The sequence below is a fragment of the Ostrea edulis genome, chromosome 4 (assembly GCF_947568905.1).
Source record: "Ostrea edulis chromosome 4, xbOstEdul1.1, whole genome shotgun sequence".
In the NCBI taxonomy this organism is placed as follows: domain Eukaryota; kingdom Metazoa; phylum Mollusca; class Bivalvia; order Ostreida; family Ostreidae; genus Ostrea; species Ostrea edulis.
In genome coordinates, this window is record NC_079167.1 from 35,558,674 (window position 1) to 35,581,472 (window position 22,799).

The 22,799-nt window shown below is 36.8% G+C and overlaps 2 protein-coding genes across 9 annotated transcripts in view; both read right to left on the bottom strand.

Annotated features, from left to right (window-relative positions):
• Positions 1-208: 208 nt before the first annotated feature.
• On the bottom strand, positions 209-16,285 carry LOC125668685 (vitellogenin-1-like). The gene is made up of 30 exons (XM_048903027.2): positions 16,029-16,285; positions 15,508-15,528; positions 13,451-13,596; positions 13,086-13,234; positions 12,559-12,754; positions 12,153-12,329; positions 11,893-12,038; positions 11,457-11,679; positions 11,070-11,239; positions 10,408-10,573; positions 9,402-9,671; positions 8,970-9,161; positions 8,522-8,739; positions 8,346-8,437; positions 8,108-8,232; positions 7,855-8,022; positions 7,596-7,716; positions 7,231-7,489; positions 6,926-7,088; positions 6,678-6,809; positions 5,942-6,553; positions 3,225-5,801; positions 2,924-3,118; positions 2,566-2,721; positions 2,203-2,362; positions 1,941-2,101; positions 1,709-1,848; positions 1,506-1,614; positions 943-1,144; positions 209-731 (listed from the first exon to the last, which is right to left on the bottom strand). The coding sequence occupies exons 1-30, from the start codon at positions 16,069-16,071 to the stop codon at positions 451-453; spliced, it is 7,770 nt and encodes a 2,589-aa protein (XP_048758984.2). The 5' UTR covers positions 16,072-16,285; the 3' UTR covers positions 209-450.
• A 3,161-nt stretch (positions 16,286-19,446) lies between these two features.
• LOC125669810 (hormonally up-regulated neu tumor-associated kinase homolog A-like) overlaps positions 19,447-22,799 on the bottom strand; it is a 94,562-nt gene continuing 91,209 nt past the window's right edge. For 4 of the 8 annotated variants that reach the window (XM_048904607.2, XM_048904614.2, XM_048904611.2 and 1 more), the window contains one exon: positions 19,447-22,797. In XM_048904607.2, the coding sequence (XP_048760564.2) occupies positions 22,672-22,797 (126 nt within the window). In that variant the 3' untranslated portion in view covers positions 19,447-22,671. The remainder of the gene's footprint in view (positions 22,798-22,799) is intronic. The other 4 variants (XM_048904608.2, XM_048904610.2, XM_048904613.2 and 1 more) reach the window with 3 other exon arrangements.

The following is a 22,799-nucleotide window of genomic DNA, read 5'->3' on the forward strand; positions in this document are numbered from 1 at the left end:
TTGTATACGTATCTTTCGGAAGTCGTTGAAATGCTATACAGTGTCTAATAGTTTGACATTACAAAAAGTTTTTCAAAACATTATTGACTATGGAACCATTTATATGTTAAAGTTAAGACTTCCTCCACCTTTCTTACACCCATTTCAACAACATCCCATTCCAAATCGACCTCTGCTTGGCAGTTTTGGAAGATGAAATGATAAGAAATTTTACAGCTGCATGCAAAATTTATTTGAAAGAAAGCAAATACAATGGTTACAACCTGATAAAACTTGCTACACAGTGATTGCATACATTGGAAACCAAACTAATGCACGGACGCGCCGTTGAAAGAAGCAGCCCTCAAGGACCTGTTGATATGACTGTACATCTTCCATGCCCTATAGAATCACTAGTTTTATAATGGATCGCTTATCATAAAACTATAAGTGATATAAAGCCCCAACCGTCTATATTTCTCTGCAACTGTTGGGTTCTTGTACATATTCTGTGTAGTCTGCTTGCTGAGACTTCAACTCCGTTAGGGGGCGCTTGAAGCTGGTCTTTTCCCACGCGCGGGCTTTAGCACTCTCGTGAGAGAAACACACCATTTTTACGGCCCTGGATTTTGTATCCTTCTGCTCGCAGTTAGACGGACAACTCTTTACAGGACTTTGGGAGAGACAGAGCTGTGATTTATTTTTATACAGACGCGTTCTACGTATGGTTTTACTCTCTGGCATACATCTTGCTGTTAATAGAATAAATGATGTTAGCATTATGTTTTTTAAATGTTTCAGATACAATGGAAATTGAAAATAGCCCAGAAATACTAGTATATGCGGTTATGGAAATTTGGAGGTTGAAGTCAATGTTAAAGTAAAAATGAGAAAGGTACATGTATATATATATCTATTTAAAATTCTATGATGGCATTAAATGATATTTAAAAGGACTCTTACATGATGAAAATGAAACCTGGGGCTGTTGACATTCCTTTTGAACACTCTCCGAATCACATTTACCGTCTGGAAACAAATAATCAAGGACAAAACAGCTAGGGTCTATGCGATCCACTTTCTCAGGACTCTGGTATTCGTTTTCCTGTCTTCCATCGAAGTTCCCACACATTCCACAAACTTGAGAGTAGTAGAGTGGGGATATCTGAAAATTTACCACGTTTCTGTCTTAGACAATGAACCCATTAAATGATAATATTGAAAACTTGAGATATGAAAGAAAACATCAGATACAGTAAGAACGGGAATTACGTTAAGCTTATAAAAGGTGGCGGTTACAACACTTCTTAATCAAACATTTTTTTCTTTTATTGATGTTTTCCGCCACACTCAGCAATTTTTCAGTCATCTGGTGGCGCCCAGTTTTTATTGGTGGAAGAGAGAACCCAGATACGATGTACCTGGGAAGAGACCACCGACCTTCCGAAAGTAAAGTGGGATACTTTCTCACTTACCGGCGCGAGCGGGATTCAAACCCGTGCCGACAGAGGTGTAATCAAACATACCGTGATAGATATTTTACTGCCATCTGATGTAATATATACTCCTTTTCGTAACGATAAGATAGAAACCCCGCTCTGGTGTCGGCTGATTTTTATTGCTGAATTTTCTTTGCTGTAAAAGTAAAGAGGAAATTAAGGTGGGGTTAACAGGAAGTGTAATGTTTGAATTGTAAAAAATGAAATACGAATGGATGAGATACTTGTACCTGCTAAAAGAAGTTGATATCTTAATGCTGATGGATGAATCCTTTGGAACATCTTGTTTTTTACCATCAACTTTAACGTCTACAGAGGAGCTGCTCGGAACAACCTCTATCATTCTGCCTTCTACGTGAACTTCAAGGGACTATTAAAATGATAAAGAAGTTTTTCGGTGGGAATGTCTCGAAATATTGGCACTACTGTCGAGTGACAGCGCGTTCAAGCAGACTTACTTACCCTTTTTGATGGATCGGACGAATCTTTCTTTGATTTAACGGCAAACTGTTTTGAGGAGGAACAGTCCATGGACAAAACGACTTCACAATCCTTTGTGTCTGGTACATAGTATTCCTTGCCGTCCAGTGATCGAATGCGGTTTTGTTTCACCTCACATTGTCCTGAAGTTAATACTTCCTCATCAAAGTTTCATCCATGAAACAATAATTTTATTTTACAAAAGACCATTAGTTTTATAACAAATTAAATTACTGCTTCTAACCTGGCAGACGGCTTGTAAAGCTAGACAACGTCTTCTGTAAGGAACGATGGATTACACCCCTGATATTTTCTGTCGACTCAAACAAGAATGGCCCAACATATGGTATCGAAATTCCTCGGAAGAAGTTGGATTCCTCAGGAAGCTTTAATTCTATATCAAACTAGAGTAAAATATACAATATTTCATTACTTTGAATGACCACAGTCCTGAACATAGGAGGTTAGAAAAAAAAGCTCCTTCGATATTAGAGCAGACGCACACAAAAAAAGTGTCAACCAAAGAACATTTTCTCGTCTTGGTAATGGAATACTAGCACCGGTATATACACCCGACACTTGGTAAGATTACATAGTGGTCACTCACTTGTTTGTTGTTTCTCCTGAAGTCCATGCGAATTTCCAGTCTGTCTCTCGGACGGAAGGAGTGGGGGTACTCTGTAGACAAGTGCGGATACAGTAAAGCTTTGATAGCTTCGTGGGTCCACCATCCAAGTTCCTCAACAACTCGAGGAATTTCTTCCTAAAATACAACATGATATGTTCTTATGCAGTAGAAGATTGCTAGGGTAAACAATTATTGGAAAATCAATCAATGGTATAAAATATTTAGTAAATTTGAATTTCCCTATGTTTAATAGGATACAAATCTGATTCTGCAGTTATATGATTTATCTACAAACTCTACACTTCAGTTTACTAGTATTTTATCAAGAATCCATTACCCTCTCATAATGAGCACGGACGTGTAAGTGACGGAGAAGATTAAGTTCCCAGCTGAGTTTGAGATAAGCTGCCGTTACTTCTTCGGAACCATCACTCTTTTCCTTCAGATATTTTTTTGTTATACTGCTTCTCTCTAATGGTGACATCTGAGCCCTTTCCCATAACAGCTGTTCCAGCGATGGTGTTCCAAGAATCTTAAACAATGAACAATTCAAATTACATATAGTCATCGAAAAACAACAAAATTTCTGTAAGTACATGTATCACAAGGGAGTAAAATGATTTTAAAAAAATCTTAACCTGGATGTCAAAATATTTCTTCTTTTCACCCTGTGACCCGTACTCTGCCTTGATTGATATACGAACTTCCCTTTCGGTTTCTGCTAGTAGATCACCACGAGCCGAGGATTGCTTTGAACTCTTTCTTCCTTTACGGCCACTGGATTTGACAGATTTTTGTTTGGCAGAATCTTTAATCTTGGAGTTTAGGCTCTTTCCTTTTCGTTGTAACGAACTTTGAGATTTCTTATGTGTGCTTTTTTGCACTTCATCTACTGGCAGTGAGTCATCGTCTTCATCATCGTAGTCTGCATTATCTTGGGAGTTAAACATCACAACTTGTGGTTCGTCCTCCTGCTGTTGTGTATTGATAGGTTGAGGAGACTGACTTGGTGAGAACCAGCTTAACGAACTGCTATTTTGTTGAGATTCTTGCATTTGAAGTTCTTGGAGCTTCTCTTGCAGTTTCTCTAATTTATTCTCCTGATGATTTAACGACGTTTGGACGGACTCTTTCTCTTTTGAACTCATTGCCGAATCTGGTATGAGTTCCTTCACCTTTTCAACAATCTGTTCCTGGATTTCGATTCGCCATTGGGGTTCCTTGGTAGTGTCATCCACCATCTGATGAAGGCGTTTTGATCTGATGCCGCTTTCTACCTTTTCAATGTTGTCTTGGATGGCTTTACATTTCGCAACAAGTTTTTTAATGGAAGATAAATCAACCTTTTTAACGGACTTCTCTTGATTTCTTTCCATGTTTCTGACATTTTCTTCGAGTTTGATCTGCATTGATCTGATATTCTCTAACTCCTTATGGACACCTTGTAGTGACTGTCTTTCAGACCAACTTAGATTTCTATAAGATCTTTTAGATGATATGGATGCTAATATTTTTCTCACCATCTGGAGATAATCTAATTTTTCTGCCTCGGCTCTCTTTTCCAATGTTTCAATCTGTTTGTCCTTTGTTTCAGTTCTGGAAACAGATTGAACAAGTTCTTCTCTTGCGCGTTCAGCAACCAATCCAAGCAAACTGTGTTGCATTTGTGAAACCTCTATAAGTTTGTTGATAACATCTATAGGACGGTCTTTTATATATCTTTGTTTAACTACAGAGACTATTTGTTTATCTGTTTGATCTAAAATTTTCATGCTTTTCTGCAACCTTTGAATTGATTTTGATCCCGCCACCATGGACTTCTCGGATGATGATTCTGCAGCTGACAACTGTTGGGAAGCGATTACTTGTGACAGATGGACTTTTCGGAGATGTTCGAGTGCCTTTTGATCATCATGTGAATGTTTTCTACTTGCTTCCTCTTTTTCTATCTCGTGTTGGATTGACACTGCCATTATCTTTGACATTTTATCAGTTTCAAGTTTGCTTTGCTGTATTAATTTCTTGATCTCTTTCTTCTGCTTTTCGGACTGTTTAGGATACGATTTTGTTATTCTTTGCTCTAAACATTTTGTAATTTGTTGTTGTTGAATAACAGATTTTAACAACTTCTGGTTTAGTCTTTCAAAATCTTGAGGAGATGAGGTCGAAGCTTCTTCACGTATCTTTTCATCAACACCCTGTGCTAAATACACTGCTTCTTTTATTTTCTTCTCGTCAATGCTTTTCATTCCCTCCGCTTCTTTTGATTTTGTAATTTCTTGAATCGCTTCCGTCTGTTTCTGTAGAAGATCTAACACCGACTTGGTCAAAGGAGACTGACTACTACTGGTTGGTAGGAACTGACTATTTGATGTTGAAGACTGTACACCTGGCTGTGGACTAGATGGAGACACTCCGTCTTGAGACTGTTGCTGAGACTCTTGCATTGGTTTCTGTCGTTGCGTTGATCCCTGTTGTGATTGTTCTGATTGTCTTTGCTGTTGTTGTGAAGACTCAGCTGGAGACTGGGGATCAACAGTACCGGATTGAGAATGAGACGGTTTCACCAGGGGTAAACTCTGTTGCTGCAGTATCGTTCTCAATGATTCTTTGCTTGTTTCTAGTGATTTCTCCACAGCTTGTTGGTCTTTCGACGACAACGATTGCTTTGAAGAACGAACAGATTCCTCCAATATTTGTTCAACTATTTGTTGAAGTAAAACGGAATATTTATTTAGAGTGTCAGATTCTTCATTGCTTGGAACAGATCTTATTTCTTTTTCTACGTCTTTTTTCACTCTCTCTGACTTTCTCATCACCGATGACAGCATTGATCTCACACTCTTAACTCTTAACGGATCTGATGCTCTTCGATGGATATTCTTCACTTCTTTCAAAATTTGTTTCTGTTTTCTAATAAGTTTGTTAATTTTCTTATCTTGAGTATTCAGCGAAGGCTCCTCTGATTGACTGATTTCAGTGTTCACGACTTCATCGATAATTTGCTGCGTGTCTGTTGAACTTAATAGTTGTTGGAGAACTTTAGTCTGTTGGCGCGGTACTTCTCGGTCGATCTGCCTATGGTATTCAGATTCCCCATGCCTCCTTATATGAACCTGTATTTGTTTTTCAAGTTCCTTCTGATATGATTTGGACAACAATTCCGATGGATCTACAAGTCTTGTTGGTAAATTGACGTTGATGGCAACATCAATCTGGAAAAAAATGATATTTCATAATAGTGGTTTAATACCATCTTCAATAAGAGATGTAAACTGAAGAATAAAACAGAAGAGAAATGCTTGACTGAAACAGGACATTCGATGACTTCTTAACACGCCCAGTTTATTCTTACCTTCCACGGTTTTGTTTCTATCTCTGGAACAGGAGACCTATCCAGAGACAAGATAATAGAGGTTGTCCTCGAGTTGATATCCAATCCAGCTGCAACACTAACTTGAAGATGCCGTTTGATAGACCTTGACTCATCTATCCCTAAGACATTTAGAAGAATTCCAACACTGTTGTTGCGTGATACGACTGATTTCTCAGACTGGGCAGACTGCGAGTCTTTTAAATGTTCAATGAGTGCTGTTAATGTAGGATCTTTTACTTGGATGTCCTTTGGAGGAGCAGAAGGCGAGGATGAAGAGGAAGATGATGGACTCTGAGAAGGTTGATCGCTACCTACTAAACTTCCGAGCCAAGAAAGGATCCCTCCTTGACTTGAACTCTTATTTTTATCTGAGGTTGATTGTTGTTGGGTAGACTCTGGTTTTGGGGTCAGTACTTGAAGTTGAACTTCAAGATATTTCTGGGGATTTAGTCCTGGAGAAAGAGTGATAACCAGTTCTTGCTTTCCAATCATGGGGTAGTATGGAACATTCATCTCAAAATCACTGACAACAGCTTGTCCATTTATTCCTACTTCAAGACCCAAAATACGTTTTCCAATTGCGAACGACAACTGCAAGGTGAATTATATCATTTTTACAAACACATTATCGAAACGTACTTATCTATAATTGAATTACCGTTTATCCTCAGTTTGGTTTCGTTAATGCAATAATCTTTCTTGACTATAAACTTACTGGAATCACTTTCGCTCCTTCTGCAGCCCTGATGTCTTGCAATTCTCTCGGTCTAGGATATTTTGATATGTCAGACGGCACTTCTTTCAAATATGCTGATGGGGAAATTTCCAGTTTAGCCACTCTCTCACTCTATTCAAGATATTTCAAAAATTCAAAAGTCGTCCGTTGTTACAGTCAACATCGCAAATCGAATGATCTTAAATGTAATGAAACAATTACTATCATCTAAAATTGATATATCTTACCAATTTTTCAACGTTAACTTTAGCGATAACTTTGGCCTTTGGAAGGTTGACGGAAGCAGAGACTGAAAGAGGCGTCTCCACGTGTGCCATGGTTTTAATAGAAACTCCAGATTTAAAGTATACTGCATCCATTTCCATTTCCCCACGGATGTCAACAAATACGCTGGGAGTAAACAGAAGAGGTACTTGCATTACATGCTAACATGCCAATAGTTCATCTATTATTTGAAATATTGGACTTATTAGAATGAATGAAGATAGAAACAAATATTGTATATAAAGGTAACTGATAATACACAAGATACCTTGGTCTCAGTTCCAAATTCAAAGTGATATCTTTTTTAAGTTGGTCTGCACGGATGATTTTGAAAATGGAAGGAAGTCCTGACACACTGACTTTGCCCGTTACTTTTATTGCAGCCATTCCACGGAGTTTCATGCGGAGTGGCAGACCAGACTCAGTTGGAATCATAGTGTCAGCATCAAGAGGCACCAGGGATTTGTGTATGTCGAGGTCCAGTCCACTGCTCAACTTTTGCTCTGTCACACCTAGCAAAATCTTCCCTATCGAAAGAAATCAACTATTCAAGGGCATTGCTAAGATTAAAAGGACAGTCTCCACATAATTTTCTCTATAGAAGTGTTCTGATATCTTTGTTAATGTTCTTACCTTCTTTTAGCAATGTGTCTACCAAGTTGCTATCCAGAGTTAGATATTGTAGTTCATTGCCCATCAGTTTTATGTACAGATGACCTTTGGGGTCAGGACTTGTGCGAGGTGATACTTTCAACTTTTGAAAATATGAGATATTAAGTATTCCGAAGCAAGCGACTTTAAACTGAACTCGATGTTGTTAATGAGCAGAAGCGAAAGCAACAAACTGATAATGATCATGAATATAAGCAAAGGATTCTTAAAGTAGCTTTACCTTTTGGTGAATTTGACTTATAGGATCATTGGAAGTTTCTTGCGTCTGTGTACTGCGGCGCATTCGTTGTTTAAGTACTTCTACAACTGATTTGTCTTTTGTAAGTTCATTTAGAGGACTAATCAATTTTGAAACAAGTGTTTGCAATCCCTCAGTGTTGAATCCGACCTAAAAATAAACCAAAATAATGTAAGATGTGTGTTTTTTATTTTACCAAAAAGTATGTGTAGTAAAAGCGAAAGAACAGGTGTACCTCAGCGAGGTTAATAGAACTCCCAAGAACATGCGTGTTAAGATGTACAGCACCAGCTCGTGGAATGAACTCTTCTGGAGATGTAATGAGACCAAGATCTACAGCTGCTCCCATTTTGACCTTATCTATATTACACAAAAACGAGCGAATTAAGAGATTATGGAAAATACATGTATTATCACTCTGTTCGTGTATATATGAATATTTTCTGAATAAACGTATTTTTAAGTTTAAATACCTGCATATCCAGATAGATGGAGGAATCTGGAGTAGTAAAACATTGGGTTAAATTTCTTCGCAAAACGCAGAGCAAATGTTGCGTTCTTCGCCCTGTAAAATAAATTTGAAAAATAAATACATATTTTACAGCAAAACCTCAAGGAAATGAGATTCACAATGAAAATAAAGATATACCAAGACAAGAGGCAGGGGTATGTACTATTGGACAACTGCTCCAGGTGTGTGTAAACAAATGTCCCAACGTGTGGATTGGTCTCCTTGTGTAGTGAATGGGCGACCATCTCTAGGATCTGACGGGAAGGGTCGGTGGATGCCATAACTAAGTATGAGGATATTCGAACCTCCTCTTTTTCTGTTCGATCAAAATATCTGGGCAGCAGCATTGAGTGAATCTATAGTGTAATGAATAGTCTACAAAATATGAAACCTTAAAAGACATTCGACATAATACGTGGTGTCCTTTCTTTTCTTTGAAGTATGGAGAAACTACAACTTAAAAATACATGCAGCAATTCAGTTTAGACACAAATATCGTAGGAAAATAATCTTTAAAAAATAGGAAATGGCACGTATTCTCTCAATGACGACATGGGAAAAGACAGTGTTGTACGATGTAACTTACATCGTGGGGATATCGACTGGTGAGTTTTCTAAGACTGTAGATGGCTTGCGTTCTGAGGATCTGTGGTTGGGATTTATCCTCGATGTAAGTTCTGACACTGGGAATCAACTCACGAAGTCCGGCGTTCCCAGCAGTCTTAAAGCTTAACATTTTATCATCCAATACAGTTGACTTCATTAACATCTGGATCTCCTAAACATCAAAGACATCTTATTAACACGACTGTTTCAGTTCCAGAGAGAAAATCATGTTACGAAAGGTGCAATCCAACTTATACGCAACCCAATAGTCTATGTTAGATAAAATGAATTTTTCAGATAATAATGCTAGTATCCAAAGACATCTCTATTGCGTATTTACAGACCATCTTAAACAAGGTATCTCTGACGCTGGACAGGCAATTGCTGATGAAGTTTCGTGTGATATAAATACCTTAACGATTTCTTGTTTGATTTGAGCGTGAATGCGTTTTTCCTTCTTTTTCCTATCCTCCAACTCCACCTTCTTCGACTTCAATTTTTTTCTGCTTTGCGAATTTGATTCCTTTGCAAGAAGTGTCCGTACGGTCACCTCTTGTTGTGAAATTTCACGATACTTTTCCCGCTCTTCTTCGCTCAGCTTTCCAGCTACTGCTCCCAAACAGAGAAAGACTGTCCTCTTCAAAACTCGATTTTGCGACAGTTTGCTGCTCTGTGTAAGGTCCTATTTAAGGATCATTTTAGCAGTGAGTCAAGAGATACAAGAACATATAAAGTGGGTCTACATATCAGTATAAATGTCTAACTAACCATTTCGAATGTTGGCAGACATGCGCAGTACATGAATTAGCTTCGAATGGTGTATTTCTTTGACGATTCACTTAAACCTGATATCGGAGTTTAGTAGGAATTGTGTATGCATGTGCAAAATTCATTTCATAGAGATGCTTGCATATATTTCAAGAAAAGTGCAGAAAAGGTCTAGAGTTTGCAAGAATTGGCGTTTAGAACAAACGCAGCCCGCCGATAAAGACTGAGCTCACTGTTATGCAAGTAGACAGCTCTGTCATCATTGGCTGACCACGACTTGTTTTCCCACATAAAATCAGAAAATTGTACTGTGTGAAAATCTTAATTTGAAAAAGAGACCCTATGCATCGCATGCATTGTGAATTAGAGATAGTAACAGTGTAAACACTGTCAGAGAGAGGTTTTCGTTGATTTAGAATTTGTTCTCATATTAGCGCATATATCTTTTAGGAGCCTCAAATACGAACTAAGAACCAGGGAAACTGGAAAAAGTCTTCAATGTGTTATCCTAACCTTTTCTCAAATCACCAGCTCCATAGGAAACTAAATGACCGTTTACAAATTACGAGGACTTATCATGAAATTATTAACCGTTGATTACTCAAACCTGTTTGTTCTTTTACTTCGGTAAGTGTAAAATTGTATTTTACCAAAAGTTTTTTGGCGATGAGAACTTCTGGTCGGGCTGATAAGGATAGAATATTTAGAGCAATGATGGCCTCCGGCTTTGAGATCTGATCATTCATGATAGCGTCGACAAGCACTTTTGTGGCGGGGGCGGTCCCAGCAGACGGCAGGAGATCCATCAGCATCTTCCTGTAAGGTTTCGTTGACAATTATGAAAGACCATTTAAACAATCGTCTGTTTATGACTGAAACCATACTTTTAAGGAGTACTTTTAATTTCTTTCATTTCAAAACAACGAAAAGCAGTCTAATAGCTATGGGAAATATAATAACAATCAATATAAGCATGTTAATACTATTGCAATTTTTATCAATGATTTTGAGGAAGCTGTTCACATAACATGAAAGTCTCGTTATGATCAAGCAATTCACTTCCGCATCGATGTAAGTCTCGTTATTATCAAACAATTCACTTCCGCATCGATGTATTCAAATGTCAGACAATAACTTTGCGACAGAACTTCTTGTGGCGTAACTATGGATGATATACTTTTTTTTATTTTTTTTTTTTTTTTTTACAAAAATTGGAAATTACGCAACGATTAAAAGCTACCAGGTATGTTGCAGGATTATAATGACGTAGAAAAATAGCTTATGCATTGAAGTTCCTACCCATTAAACTTACAATTTCTTTTTGTCTGAGGACGCAGTTTGGACCGTTTCGCGGAATACCGCCTTCAAACTCTCGACGTCAGCCTTTCGGATTTCTTCCAATAGCGACATCATTAGCGGGCCAGCCTCTTCCTGGATATAGGGCTTCATAAACTCCTCCAACATCTTCAATAATTTCCTTATCTGCATATGTAATCCAGATATGTATTAACTTGTATTAGATCAGTGACTGGTTTATCAAAATGGCTCATGTAAAAGCGAAATGTGCAGGACCTCCATCGCCATCTGAGCATGTATTTGTTTTCTCCATTTGGAGAAAGATGATGATGATGATGGTGGTGGTGGTGGTGGTGGTGGTGGTGGTGAATGATGATAGGGACTACAAGGCTATATTACATACCCTTTCTTTTGATTGGTTTGCCGTTTTCTGCAGAAGCTGGCTGATTGGTTTTGGTGTGGGACTCTGTTTGGAGGATGGCGATTGCTGTGAGCTGCCAGAGTGTTCGTTGCGTGATTCAATCTCGCGGGATGCGTACAGTAGTCCATCGTTTACCTTCATTCGATTTTTTGGCTGCGACAGACTTTCTTTGACAATTCCAACTTTGACTAAATTCAAAGTCTGGCTACAAATTCATAATAAATGGCTTTGAAACAGTGTTTATATTACAAGATGAAACATTTGTACGAAGGTTTAGCAAAGCAATACAATCTAAGTACATGTACAGCGAATATTTATTAACAGATGAACAGCAAGAGTAACATCACTGATAAGCAAGGGAAACATGACACCACCGGGTACATACTACTCGTACCGGACTATGACGAACTTGACTTACTTTAGATAAGTAGCGATACTGCCGCCTTTGTCAGAGTATGGAGTAAATACGTGCTGGCTTTCAGAGATGGCGCTCTGGATCTGGAACAGTCTAGAACTTCCTATCAGTGTGTATCGGACCAGTGACACGGACTTCAGGGGCTCAGACTGCGAGTAAAACAGAACAACTGTCTCATTAATCCACACTATCATTGATGTCAATAATTCAAATCAAATTCTATTAAAAACACATGTTATGTTCATATAAACACAAATACTCACCCGTGCCTTAATACATTCAGCGCACTGTTTCCCATGAAATATGGAGGCGAAATACTTCGGTCTATTTATGCAGTTGTCGTAGTTTCTTACTTTGGTCACATGAATTTGGGGATCACCACTGGTTGATGTCAGAGGTTTGACTTTGTACAAAGTTTCACATTCACCGCCAATGCTAGGCTTCAATTGTAAGAATCATGCAAGAGTGTTAGAGCGATGTACTTCCAACAACTACGTGTACATGTATAATTATGTATTTTTCTCTCATTCTTTTCGTAAACGTCATTGACAACATGTTTAGAGGATATGAACACGTTCTTGAAATTTACATGCACACAGGACGACCTTTGCAAGTATAGCGTGTATACAGAGCTCTTATTGAAAGACTGGGGACGAAAAACTTACATACCTCCATAACATTATACATAGAACCCTCATTGGAAGACATGGGACGGAGAACTTGAGGAATGGAACTACTGTGTTGAAGTCGTTTTCTTTTCTCCAGATTCATTTCCATAATGCTGAGCAGACCTTTCTTAACATTGACGGACCATTCCGGGTCGTCTGCTTCTTGCTGAATATCGCGGACGTTGCCACGGATGTATCTTTGGAAGGAAATGAATCTCCAATTTAACTACTAAGACCCAAATTCAAACAAGAATGCAAAGTAATTTCAAGAAAGTAAGTAATTAAAATTAATATAATCTAATTTCTGGAAAATTAAACTTGGCATCAATAGCATAAAACAAAGACAATTGAAACTTGCAAATATGACTGTACGATATAATTTATGGTAAACTTGTTTTGTTGGATTACCTGGATAATAAAAAAATAAGTAATTAGAAGCACCTTACAAAGACTAACACATAAAGTTTACTGTTGAAAGTGCCAACTTAATGCAAATGGTCTCTATTACAGAATTGAGACAATTCTCACCTGAAATTGATGGGTCTAGACAAGTCCTTTATCATCTGTTCGGCGTCCTTTCCCACGAGGGGTCTAAAATACTCCTCAGGCACCTGCTGTTGGGTTGGGTTCACCGACTCGATCGGATCATTGATCCGGCCTATGCGTATTTTGTCCATCTGAAACCAAGGTACTGAATTAAATATAGACTTTTCTGCCGTGGATGATCCTCCCACATCTCCAATCGTCCATGAATAGTTATAAGTAGGAATTTACCCATTCTCTGTTCAACCAATAATTATAGAATCATGAGAATATAGACATAACTCGCAGCTTTAAATAGTATGATACATACACTTCTAGGTAAGGTTAGATTTGAGAAAGAAAACACCAACCTTTAAGGTGGCAGAGGATCTGGAACGGAACTGGATTTTGATATCGGATTTGATTTTCATACCGGAGTAGATGGTACTTCCTTGAGGTATTCCGGTGAGAGCCTGTGTTTCATACTCGTAGATGTACTCTTTATTGCTCTCATACGCTGAAAGTTCATAAATCTCAATGCAGACTTTGAATGTACAGCGAATAAGCTACACTAAGCGACTATAAACACCGCATAGTGAATTGTTGTGTGTGTGAGAGAGAGAGAGAGGGGGGGGTGGGGGGGGGGGGGAGAGAGAAATCGCGTTATCCGTCAAAGGGGAGTAACTCCAAATGCTATAAATCATTGGAAGTCACTTGTACACTTACGTGGAAAGGCCGGGGGGGGGGGGGGGGGGGGGGGGGGGTCCCATGGTCATAATTGACAATGACTTTTCAAACTTACATAGATTATGTAACGCTTTGGCTGTCATAAATAAAAATTAGTACAACTTTCCCCTGTCAAGTAAAAGTAATTATTTGAAATTCTGTTGGGTACTGGCGGACAAATTGTCCTTCATTTCAGTTTCAATGTCAGTAATTAACTCGGTTATATGACCTTGAAAATGATGGTCAAGTTGATGCAATATTGTTTCTGAATAGATTCCATGTAAAAATAAAAATAAAAAAACAAACAAACAAACAACAAAAACCCTGTAAATATAAGGTCCGATTTCTTCTTCGGTGTCTTGAATATTGCTCATAAAAACTTCAATCATGTATTCGGTTTTGTGTGTGTGTGTGTGTGTGTGTGTGTGTGTGTGTGTGTGTGAACAGATATCTCTCGTGATGTGAAATGACAAAGGGTCTTTTCAAACTTATTTAAAATGGAAAAAATGATTGTTATTTTGGAGGTGAATACACTATAAAGCTAAAACTTCTCTAAAGGAGGAACACATTATCAAGCTAAAACTTCTCTAAAGGAGGAACACATTATCAAGCTAAAACTTCTTTAAAGGAGGAACACATTATCAAGCTAAAACTTCTCTAAAGGAGGAACATATTATCAAGCTAAAACTTCTTTAAAGGAGGAACACATTATCAAGCTAAAACTTCTCTAAAGGAGGAACACATTATAAAGCTAAAACTTCTCTAAAGGAGGAACACATTATAAAGCTAAAACTTCTCTAAAGGAGGAACACATTATAAAGCTAAAACTTCTCCAAAGGAGGAACACATTATAAAGCTAAAACTTCTCTAAAGGGGGAGTGCCTTTCATTCTATTTGAATTCATTTTGATGTTTCATACGTGTTCAAAGATGTGTATTTATTCTCACTAATAACACATAGCACCACCCAAAACACCCGTGGCAGTCAATTTGGAAGGGTGACAGGGAGTAACTATGGCGACGATGACGTCATAACTATCAGAAAAGTTGCTGCTGAACTGTAGCTCTCTTGGTAACATTTTTGGATAAACCAGAGAGGTACAGATCCACTCCTGGTTTAAACCAAAAAAACTTCGTCTTACAGTGCAACTTTTTTTGCGCATGATTGAAATTTTATTTATCTGTATTTTGAAAATACTTTTAAAATATTACCTCTAACGGGTTACAATATGTATAGCATAAAACAGATCACTTAATTGTTACATAAGAAGGTACAAATTGCAGGCTTTGAAGTTAAAATCACAAATAGTTCTACAAAGCAGCTGTGCTATTATATTAATTGAAATGAAAATATCAATTGCATTTAATATAAAGCCTTATCTGAAAAATATCATAAAATTTGTAGCTTTCTATCTCAAATTTATACGCCATTTGAAATACACATGGCATTTATTACGGATCGTTGGCAAATGATATTACTATGGCAACCGCAGAGCCATAGTTACTTTGAAAACAATAGATCATACTTTTATAATATACACGTATCAGTACTATTGCCAACTACAACTTAAACTACTAAAAGAAATTCACGGGGCCGTTACAATCCCTCCCTAGGTCAATATTGATCACCAGGACATGTAGGTAATTATATATAGTGTTTTTGAACCCAGTCAAAATCTCCTATGTAAAAAGTAAGAGCTTACCGTGACTTGGACTCTGGGCAGCTGAAATAAAAAGATCACTATAAGACAATGTACACGAACAGGTCAAAGAATGAAAGGTGAAGATAACGAACAGTGATCAGTCTCATAACTCCTATAAAGGTGAAGATAACGAACAGTGATCAATCTCATAACTCCTATAAAGGTGAAGATAACGAACAGTGATCAATCTCATAACCCCCGCAAGGAATACAAAATAGAGAGTTGGGCAAACACGGATCTCTGGATATACCAGCGGTGGAATCAGATGTCTAGGAGGAGTAAGCATCCCCTGTCGACCATGAAACCTTTCATTTTGACTAAATTTAGTCTTTTACAATAGCATATCAGTTGAAGGATATAATGCAAAGATTATTGTAAATTCGAAGCATGGCTTTTCATCGACAATCCGAAAAATGTAAGCTTACATTATACCACTTTGAGCTTTTGACAATCTTTATGATAAAATTTTACAACATCGATTTAAAAAGGATACTGAAAATAGATAAGATACTTGATGTTACCTGATGCCGCTAGGGCCGCCGCTACTGCCAGCAGAAGATACATTTCGCACGTATGCCTGGTCGGTACTCGGCACCAAGTTTTTATACAGAATTCTCCGCCCCACACGTCCGAACACCCACACAAAACTGCGATGGGTTGCTTATTTTTGGATACTTTGTTATGGAAATCCTCGTGTGAAACTGGTAGATACAGCGGAGAGCTGTTGGGACGGCATGTCACAACACTCAGTCCCCGCTACCTCTGGGAGTGCACCAACACTCTGGGAATATTAGATGCGTTTGCAGCATTGTGTCACATTTTGACAATTCTTCAGGTTTTGACAAGTTGCTGTTAGGTAATTTTCTTGTTGTTTATGGTTATATGATGCATCATACAACTCTCCTTCAACAAAAGACCACAAGTGGTACAATTCGTGCGACATGAAAATCGTTAGAAATTGTTAGAGAAATCTAATTACTAATTAGTAAAGAACTTGATTGAGATGGTGTTAAATGTAGAATTTCAAAGTGTTTATTTTCTTTTTGAAAATTTCTCGTCAGTACCTTCATGAAAAAAAGGTAACCTTTTGGCTACTAAATGAAAAACCATTGTTTTGATATTCTTCAAATCAAACTCATCATTGCCAATAACTTATAGCGACAAAACGCGCTAATCGCCTGTCCTCGTTATGCTTTGATTTTATTAATGGTATTTTTAAATCTCTTTGTGAAATCTTTTAGATTCCTAACAACTTCTTTTATCAATTCAAGGTATAGTTTTATACGACACCAGACCTCGTCCATTTCTTGTGTAAATTTGTGAATGTAAAAAAGAAATTGCTTGCATAGATATGACAAGCTACGAAATGACATGCACACTCTAATTAGAGGGAAGAATACGTTTATTTGTAGACAAGTACTCCTGTGCAGCCTTGAAAAAAGAATAATTGTTTAAACAGAATGTTAACATTATGCATTAGCATCATTATGTAAACTTGTTAATGTCTATAAAAGACAGACGGTTTTTTTGTTCACCTGGGGCTCCTTAAGTCCAAGACTGTGCTTAAGTATGACCAAAACTTACAGTCTTAGATTTACCCTCATGTATCCGAAATCTTTAATCGACTAAATTCTGTGCATGATAGAAATATTGTATTTACCAAGTAAGATAAAACAATCCAGGTTATCTCTCTCTCTCTCTATATATATATATATCTTGAAAAATGTTGCCAAAGGCAATAACTCCTATGTTGGTATTTTCTCTATTGCAGGTTCATTGCTACATGGATACGAGATGATCGTTTGTCATAAAAAGTTGAGTTGTTGCTTTGCCGTCAACATATATGTTCAATAGATATCAAGTATGAAGCAGATATGGAAGACTCTGTGCTGTCTTTTATTTTGAGTTCACTGGGATGAATCGACATATGAATGAAAATAAATATTGTTGATAGATAAAACGTCGCCGATCTAAATGTGGAGTTGAAGGCCACAATTTTTTTTCCTTCTTGTGTAGAATCTGTTGAATAAAATCTGCCTCATAAGAATATAAAACAGGTGAGCGCAATTTGTGCCCATGGGAATTCCATCTGACTGATTGATTGAATATTGTTTAACGTCCCGCTCGAGAACATTTCACCCATATGGAGACGTCACCACTGCCGGTGAAGGGCTGGAAAATTTAGGCCTATGCTCGGCGCTTATGGCCATTGAGCAGGGAGGGGTCTTTATCGTGCCACACCTGCTGTGACATGGGACCTCGATTTTTGCGGTCTCATCCGAAGGACCGCCCCATTTAGTCGCCTCTTACGACAAGCAAGGGGATACTGAGGACATATTCTAACCCGGATCCATCTGACTGTTGGAAGACCTGATCACCAAGGACCACATAGATATTGTCAATGAGGAACTCCAGTATCTTATTAATATCTACTTCAGAGTACATATATACTTGTGTCAGCTCTCAGTTAAACATCTTAATACTCATATACACTTCTACTCAATAATGGATAATACAAGACAGGGATAACACATGATACTTATAATCTACTTCAATAAAGACGATGTGCTGTAAGAACTATTAAAAATAGTTTTAGTTTGGTGAAAAAAGCACCAAAGGGTGATTTGATTCGATGAATGAGTTATAAACAATGCTCATTATATTTATAATGGTTGCTGTGCACATACATTTGAAAAACGCAATAATGAAAAGAATATTCTGAAGCAAAGAAATCTCCGATGATTTGCAGGATGATTACTAGGTATCTGCTGACCTGACAGTACTGTATTTTACTGCATATACACAATACGCATCACATTTTACTGCATATTTCCTATTGCATTTTACTGCATATACACATTACATACTGTACTTTACTGCATATACACATTACATACTGTACTTCACTGCATATCCATACACACTAAATCATTTATACCGAGCTCCAAATGTAATTTTGCGAGCAATAATTCCGCCACATTGATGCGCCCATCAATTGTATGGATGAGAGCAAACATTGAGTTGATGCAAGTATCAAATCAATTACAATGTATTGCTCTCATCAATTGAATTAATGCACACATCAAATCAATCATAGCTCTAATGAATTAAGCAGGCATCAGATCAATCACTGCTCTCATTAATTGAATTGGTGGGGGCAATAATTGATTTGATGCACAGCTATACATGCATATTGAATTGGTATCTTCAATTATTTGAGTTTATGTTCATTTGGTGCTCCATAAAAATTACAATGTTAAGTTTCTTACCCACTCATTGAACAGGAACTAATCAACCAGCTTGAAGCTGACTGATCTCATCATGGTAGCTGGATTGCAAGATCACCCAATATCCGACACACACAAGAGGCCTTTGGGCCACATCACTCACCCAAGTCACTCTGGCCCTGTTGTTCAGATTTTGAGGTTTTTAAAAGACAGTTTTTAATCATGAAAAATGTTGACCCCCATATCTTACCCAAACCTAGATTATGGGATAACTGAACTTGAACTCACACAGCATGGGGATGTCTCCAATCTAATTAAAATTAGATCTTCCATCCGCTCCCCGGTTTTCATATATTGTGTGGTCAAAAACATGGGAGGGGATGGAAGATCTAATTTTAGTTAGATTGGGGATGTCTCAATACCAATAAGACTAACATGACATTGCTGTTCTGGAGAAGACTGTTAAAAAATTTAATTAATTTTCTGTATATTCCCATATAAAACTCTGATCTCCCATTGTGGACCCCCCCCCCCCCCCTACCCCTACATTAAACAAATTTGAATTTGAATTACCTGAAGATACTTGCATATCAATATGACTAATCATGTCCTTACTGTTGTTTAGACAACAATTTTTACGGACGGATCAACAGCGGACAAAAAGCTCATTTGAGCTAAAATTGATATCCTTTCATTAATAGAGAAGATAACAATGTGAACAGTATTTTTATTATAATAGTCATGATGTCTACATATAATATCAGTATAACAGGTTAATTGTAACAAATCCATTAGTATGACCCGTCAGTGGTCAGAAGTCACACAGTATGACAAAACACAATAGTACAATTGGAAAGATGTATAAACTGGTATATATAGTTTTGAAAGAAATGGGTAAATCACATGAAATGTTGAAAACAATTAACATTTAACTCACAAAACATGAGGAATGACTTACTACTTGACCGACAGAATCACACCCTCGTTGTAGCGATGGTGATTGCACAGACTTGTGTGCTATTTCCATATCTATGTTAGCATACAATATCACAATTGTAAAGTATGGTGGATAAAGCAACTATAAATAATGAATATATTTGAAAAAGGGTCAAGTTTATGTTACAGACACTTTTACTATACATTCTTAGAAATGAACATACAATTTGCAAAACAGACAATAGTATGACTTCGACTATTCTAATCACTATAAATATGTCGTCTTGGCTCAAATGTTATTAAATGTACATTGCATAATTCTGTCACACAAAAATTATACACTATATTAAGCAAAAAGACAAAGTAATGATGACAAAAGTCCAAACAATATGAAGTATATACAACTAACATATAAAAAAATTTTTTTAAAAAAAGTACTGCAAATCTTGAATGTAAACAATGGAACAAAGCGTGCATTATATGAACTGATCACATGACTGACTGTTCACAATGCTCACCCATGTCAGACATCAATTAAAATGCAAAGATTATCATCATAATCAGAACAGATATCCGAATGAGCAAGATCTGCATCTTAACAATCGGTCATGTGGTTTATATGCTCTTTAGTTTACAGACATATTCTTTTTTTTAATTCTCCAAAACAGAAATGGTCACAAAATCTTGAATTCTTATTAGTTCTATTTATAAACTAAATGAATAATGTCTCCAATTGGTTTGTACACGAAGATGCTGAATTTTCAAATTATCAATTTTGGAAAAGGTAATGAATCCTGGTGGCATTTACAGATTTTCAGGAAGATGAAGGACAAATACTGATCAGTAAATGTCAAATATGTTTGAATGTTGCATTTCTTTCTGTTCTTAAAAATCTATGAAGGTGCTTTTAAATAAATAGAAACATTTTCAAAATTCAATTCAATGATGTAAATCCCTTGGTAATGCTCAATACATCTCATATTGGAATAATTACTCCCTGTTTAATAACTATCTGACATCATACTGCACTAGTAAATTTTCAGACATTAATATTCTAAGTGGGAAGGTGGTGGTTCAAATCTCAACAGAGACATGTATCTTTTTTTAAATGCAGCTATCATTTGTGAATCATTGACATCATATCCTTGCAAAGTTGATAGAAACCATAGGAAATTAAACCTAAACATTTAATCTTTTTTCAAAGTCTTTTGACAAAATATGATGAACAGGAACTAAATTACACTTTCCAATTTTCAGAACCTGAGGGATGAACAAACTTAATCTGGCAAGGAAGGACAACAGTTCCATTGCCATCAATAATAATAACAAAATGTAAACCTATAATAGTGGAAATCATATACATTTTAAAAACCAAACAAAAATAATCTTAGAAGTGTCATATTCATTAGACTGTACAAATCAACATATCACAGATTTATAACATAAACTTCCAAAACTTTAACAAAGTGTAATGACATACACAAAGAGTAATGCCTGGAAATAAAACCAAGTAGAGCATTCGATGGAAGCACAATAGAAGTGGTACTCTGATGGGTTTCCCCCCGACAAACTTGGAGCACCAAAAATGATACAATTTTACAGTATATAAAATGGTATTATATATAATGGAAATTTTGTAGAGATCAAAATCTTTGAAATTAGGATATTCTGAGTCTTCATTGCATTGTATTTTATATAGAGAGAAATTGTTAATACCCAAAAGTTGTAAAGTCCAAAAAAATCCTGAAAACTATGAAGATTTGGTGAATAAGACTGTGATCCATTTTGTGCTCAGTTGTAGCAGTGAATCTGACGAGTACCAGACATCGTACAGTAAAACCTGTTCTATTCAACACCTGTGTACTGTTTCCCTGTGTACAGTAAAGCCTGTCCTATTCAACAACTGTGTACTGTTTCACTGCGTACAGTAAAACCTGTCCTATTCAACAACTGTGTACTGTTAAATTTTACTGTTTCACTGTGAATTTTGACCCCCCGTTTCATTTCTAATTATCTTTTTTTATGTTCTTTGCACTGTGCATTCCGACCTCAAATCTCATCCGACACTTTATCTCCTAGAGGATGTTGAATTAGACAGGTTTCACTGTACAATCAAAGCTTTTCAAGAACAGTAAAAGGCTAAATTACTTTAAAACATTGAATGTCAGACCGATATTGCACTAAATTCAGTGTTCTACTGTACTGCTTATTAATAGGCTTCTAAATTTATTTAAAAATAGAAAATGGTCACCTGCAAATACATCTTAAAAGTAATTTGCAAATCCCTGTTTAAGTAACAAATACAATGATTACATAAAATGATTAGGATTTCACAACCAAGAAAACTGTTTTTGTTTAAATACAACATAGTAAAGTACAAGGAACATGTAACTGTGACATGGCAGGGAAATACATCAACCATAACTGGAATTGTAGTGGTCTGTTGATTGATAGAAACATGAGGATGCTGAAAGTTCAATGATTAAACATGTACAAAAATACAAAAAGTTAAAGCTGTACAAGACTATAATATATTTTGATGATGTGATCAAAATGCCCCCCACTCAGTTCCTGTGCAGGTGTCATCATATATGTATATACATATATGATAAAAAAGAAGAATATGAACAGTATAAAAAAAAGAGCTAAACATGCTCTTTAACAATTGTTATCTATATAATGTATGACAATCAAACCTGGAATGATCATTCATTTAAACAAAAAATATCAATGGGAATGATAGATGTTACACAAACATTCTCAACCCAGTGACAGATTCAGAGAAAACTATAGAAAGTGGTCTAGTGAAAAGCCTGTCAACTTTGAGGCTGTTTGTCAACACAGAGAAGGTCTGTCAGTCTTGCCTCTCTCTGAACCTGTCACCATGACAATCAAAACTGTAAGAGATGGAGAGACTGAACACATACGAGGCCACTTTATCACAAGTACATAAGCTTGCATTGTCTGTACTTCTTCCTATGCTGATTGCAGATTGACAGACTCATGTGTGAGCATATTTCTTGTAGGCAGAATACTTCTTGGCATCCTGTACATTCTTAATCGCCATAGATGTTTTGATTGCTACATCCACGCTTTGTTCAAAACGGAAGGTGCACTCACTCCCCTGCT

Bases quoted from the DNA above. Each gene is read 5' to 3' on its own strand.
- LOC125668685 (XM_048903027.2), bottom strand. From the start codon at position 16,071: ATGTATCTTCTGCTGGCAGTAGCGGCGGCCCTAGCGGCATCAG. The intron at 11,240-11,456 runs GTATGTAATATA...TTACATATGCAG, and splicing joins CAAACCAATCAAAAGAAAGG to ATAAGGAAATTATTGAAGAT. The intron at 10,574-11,069 runs GTAAGTTTAATG...GAAACCTTACAG, and splicing joins TCCTCAGACAAAAAGAAATT to GAAGATGCTGATGGATCTCC.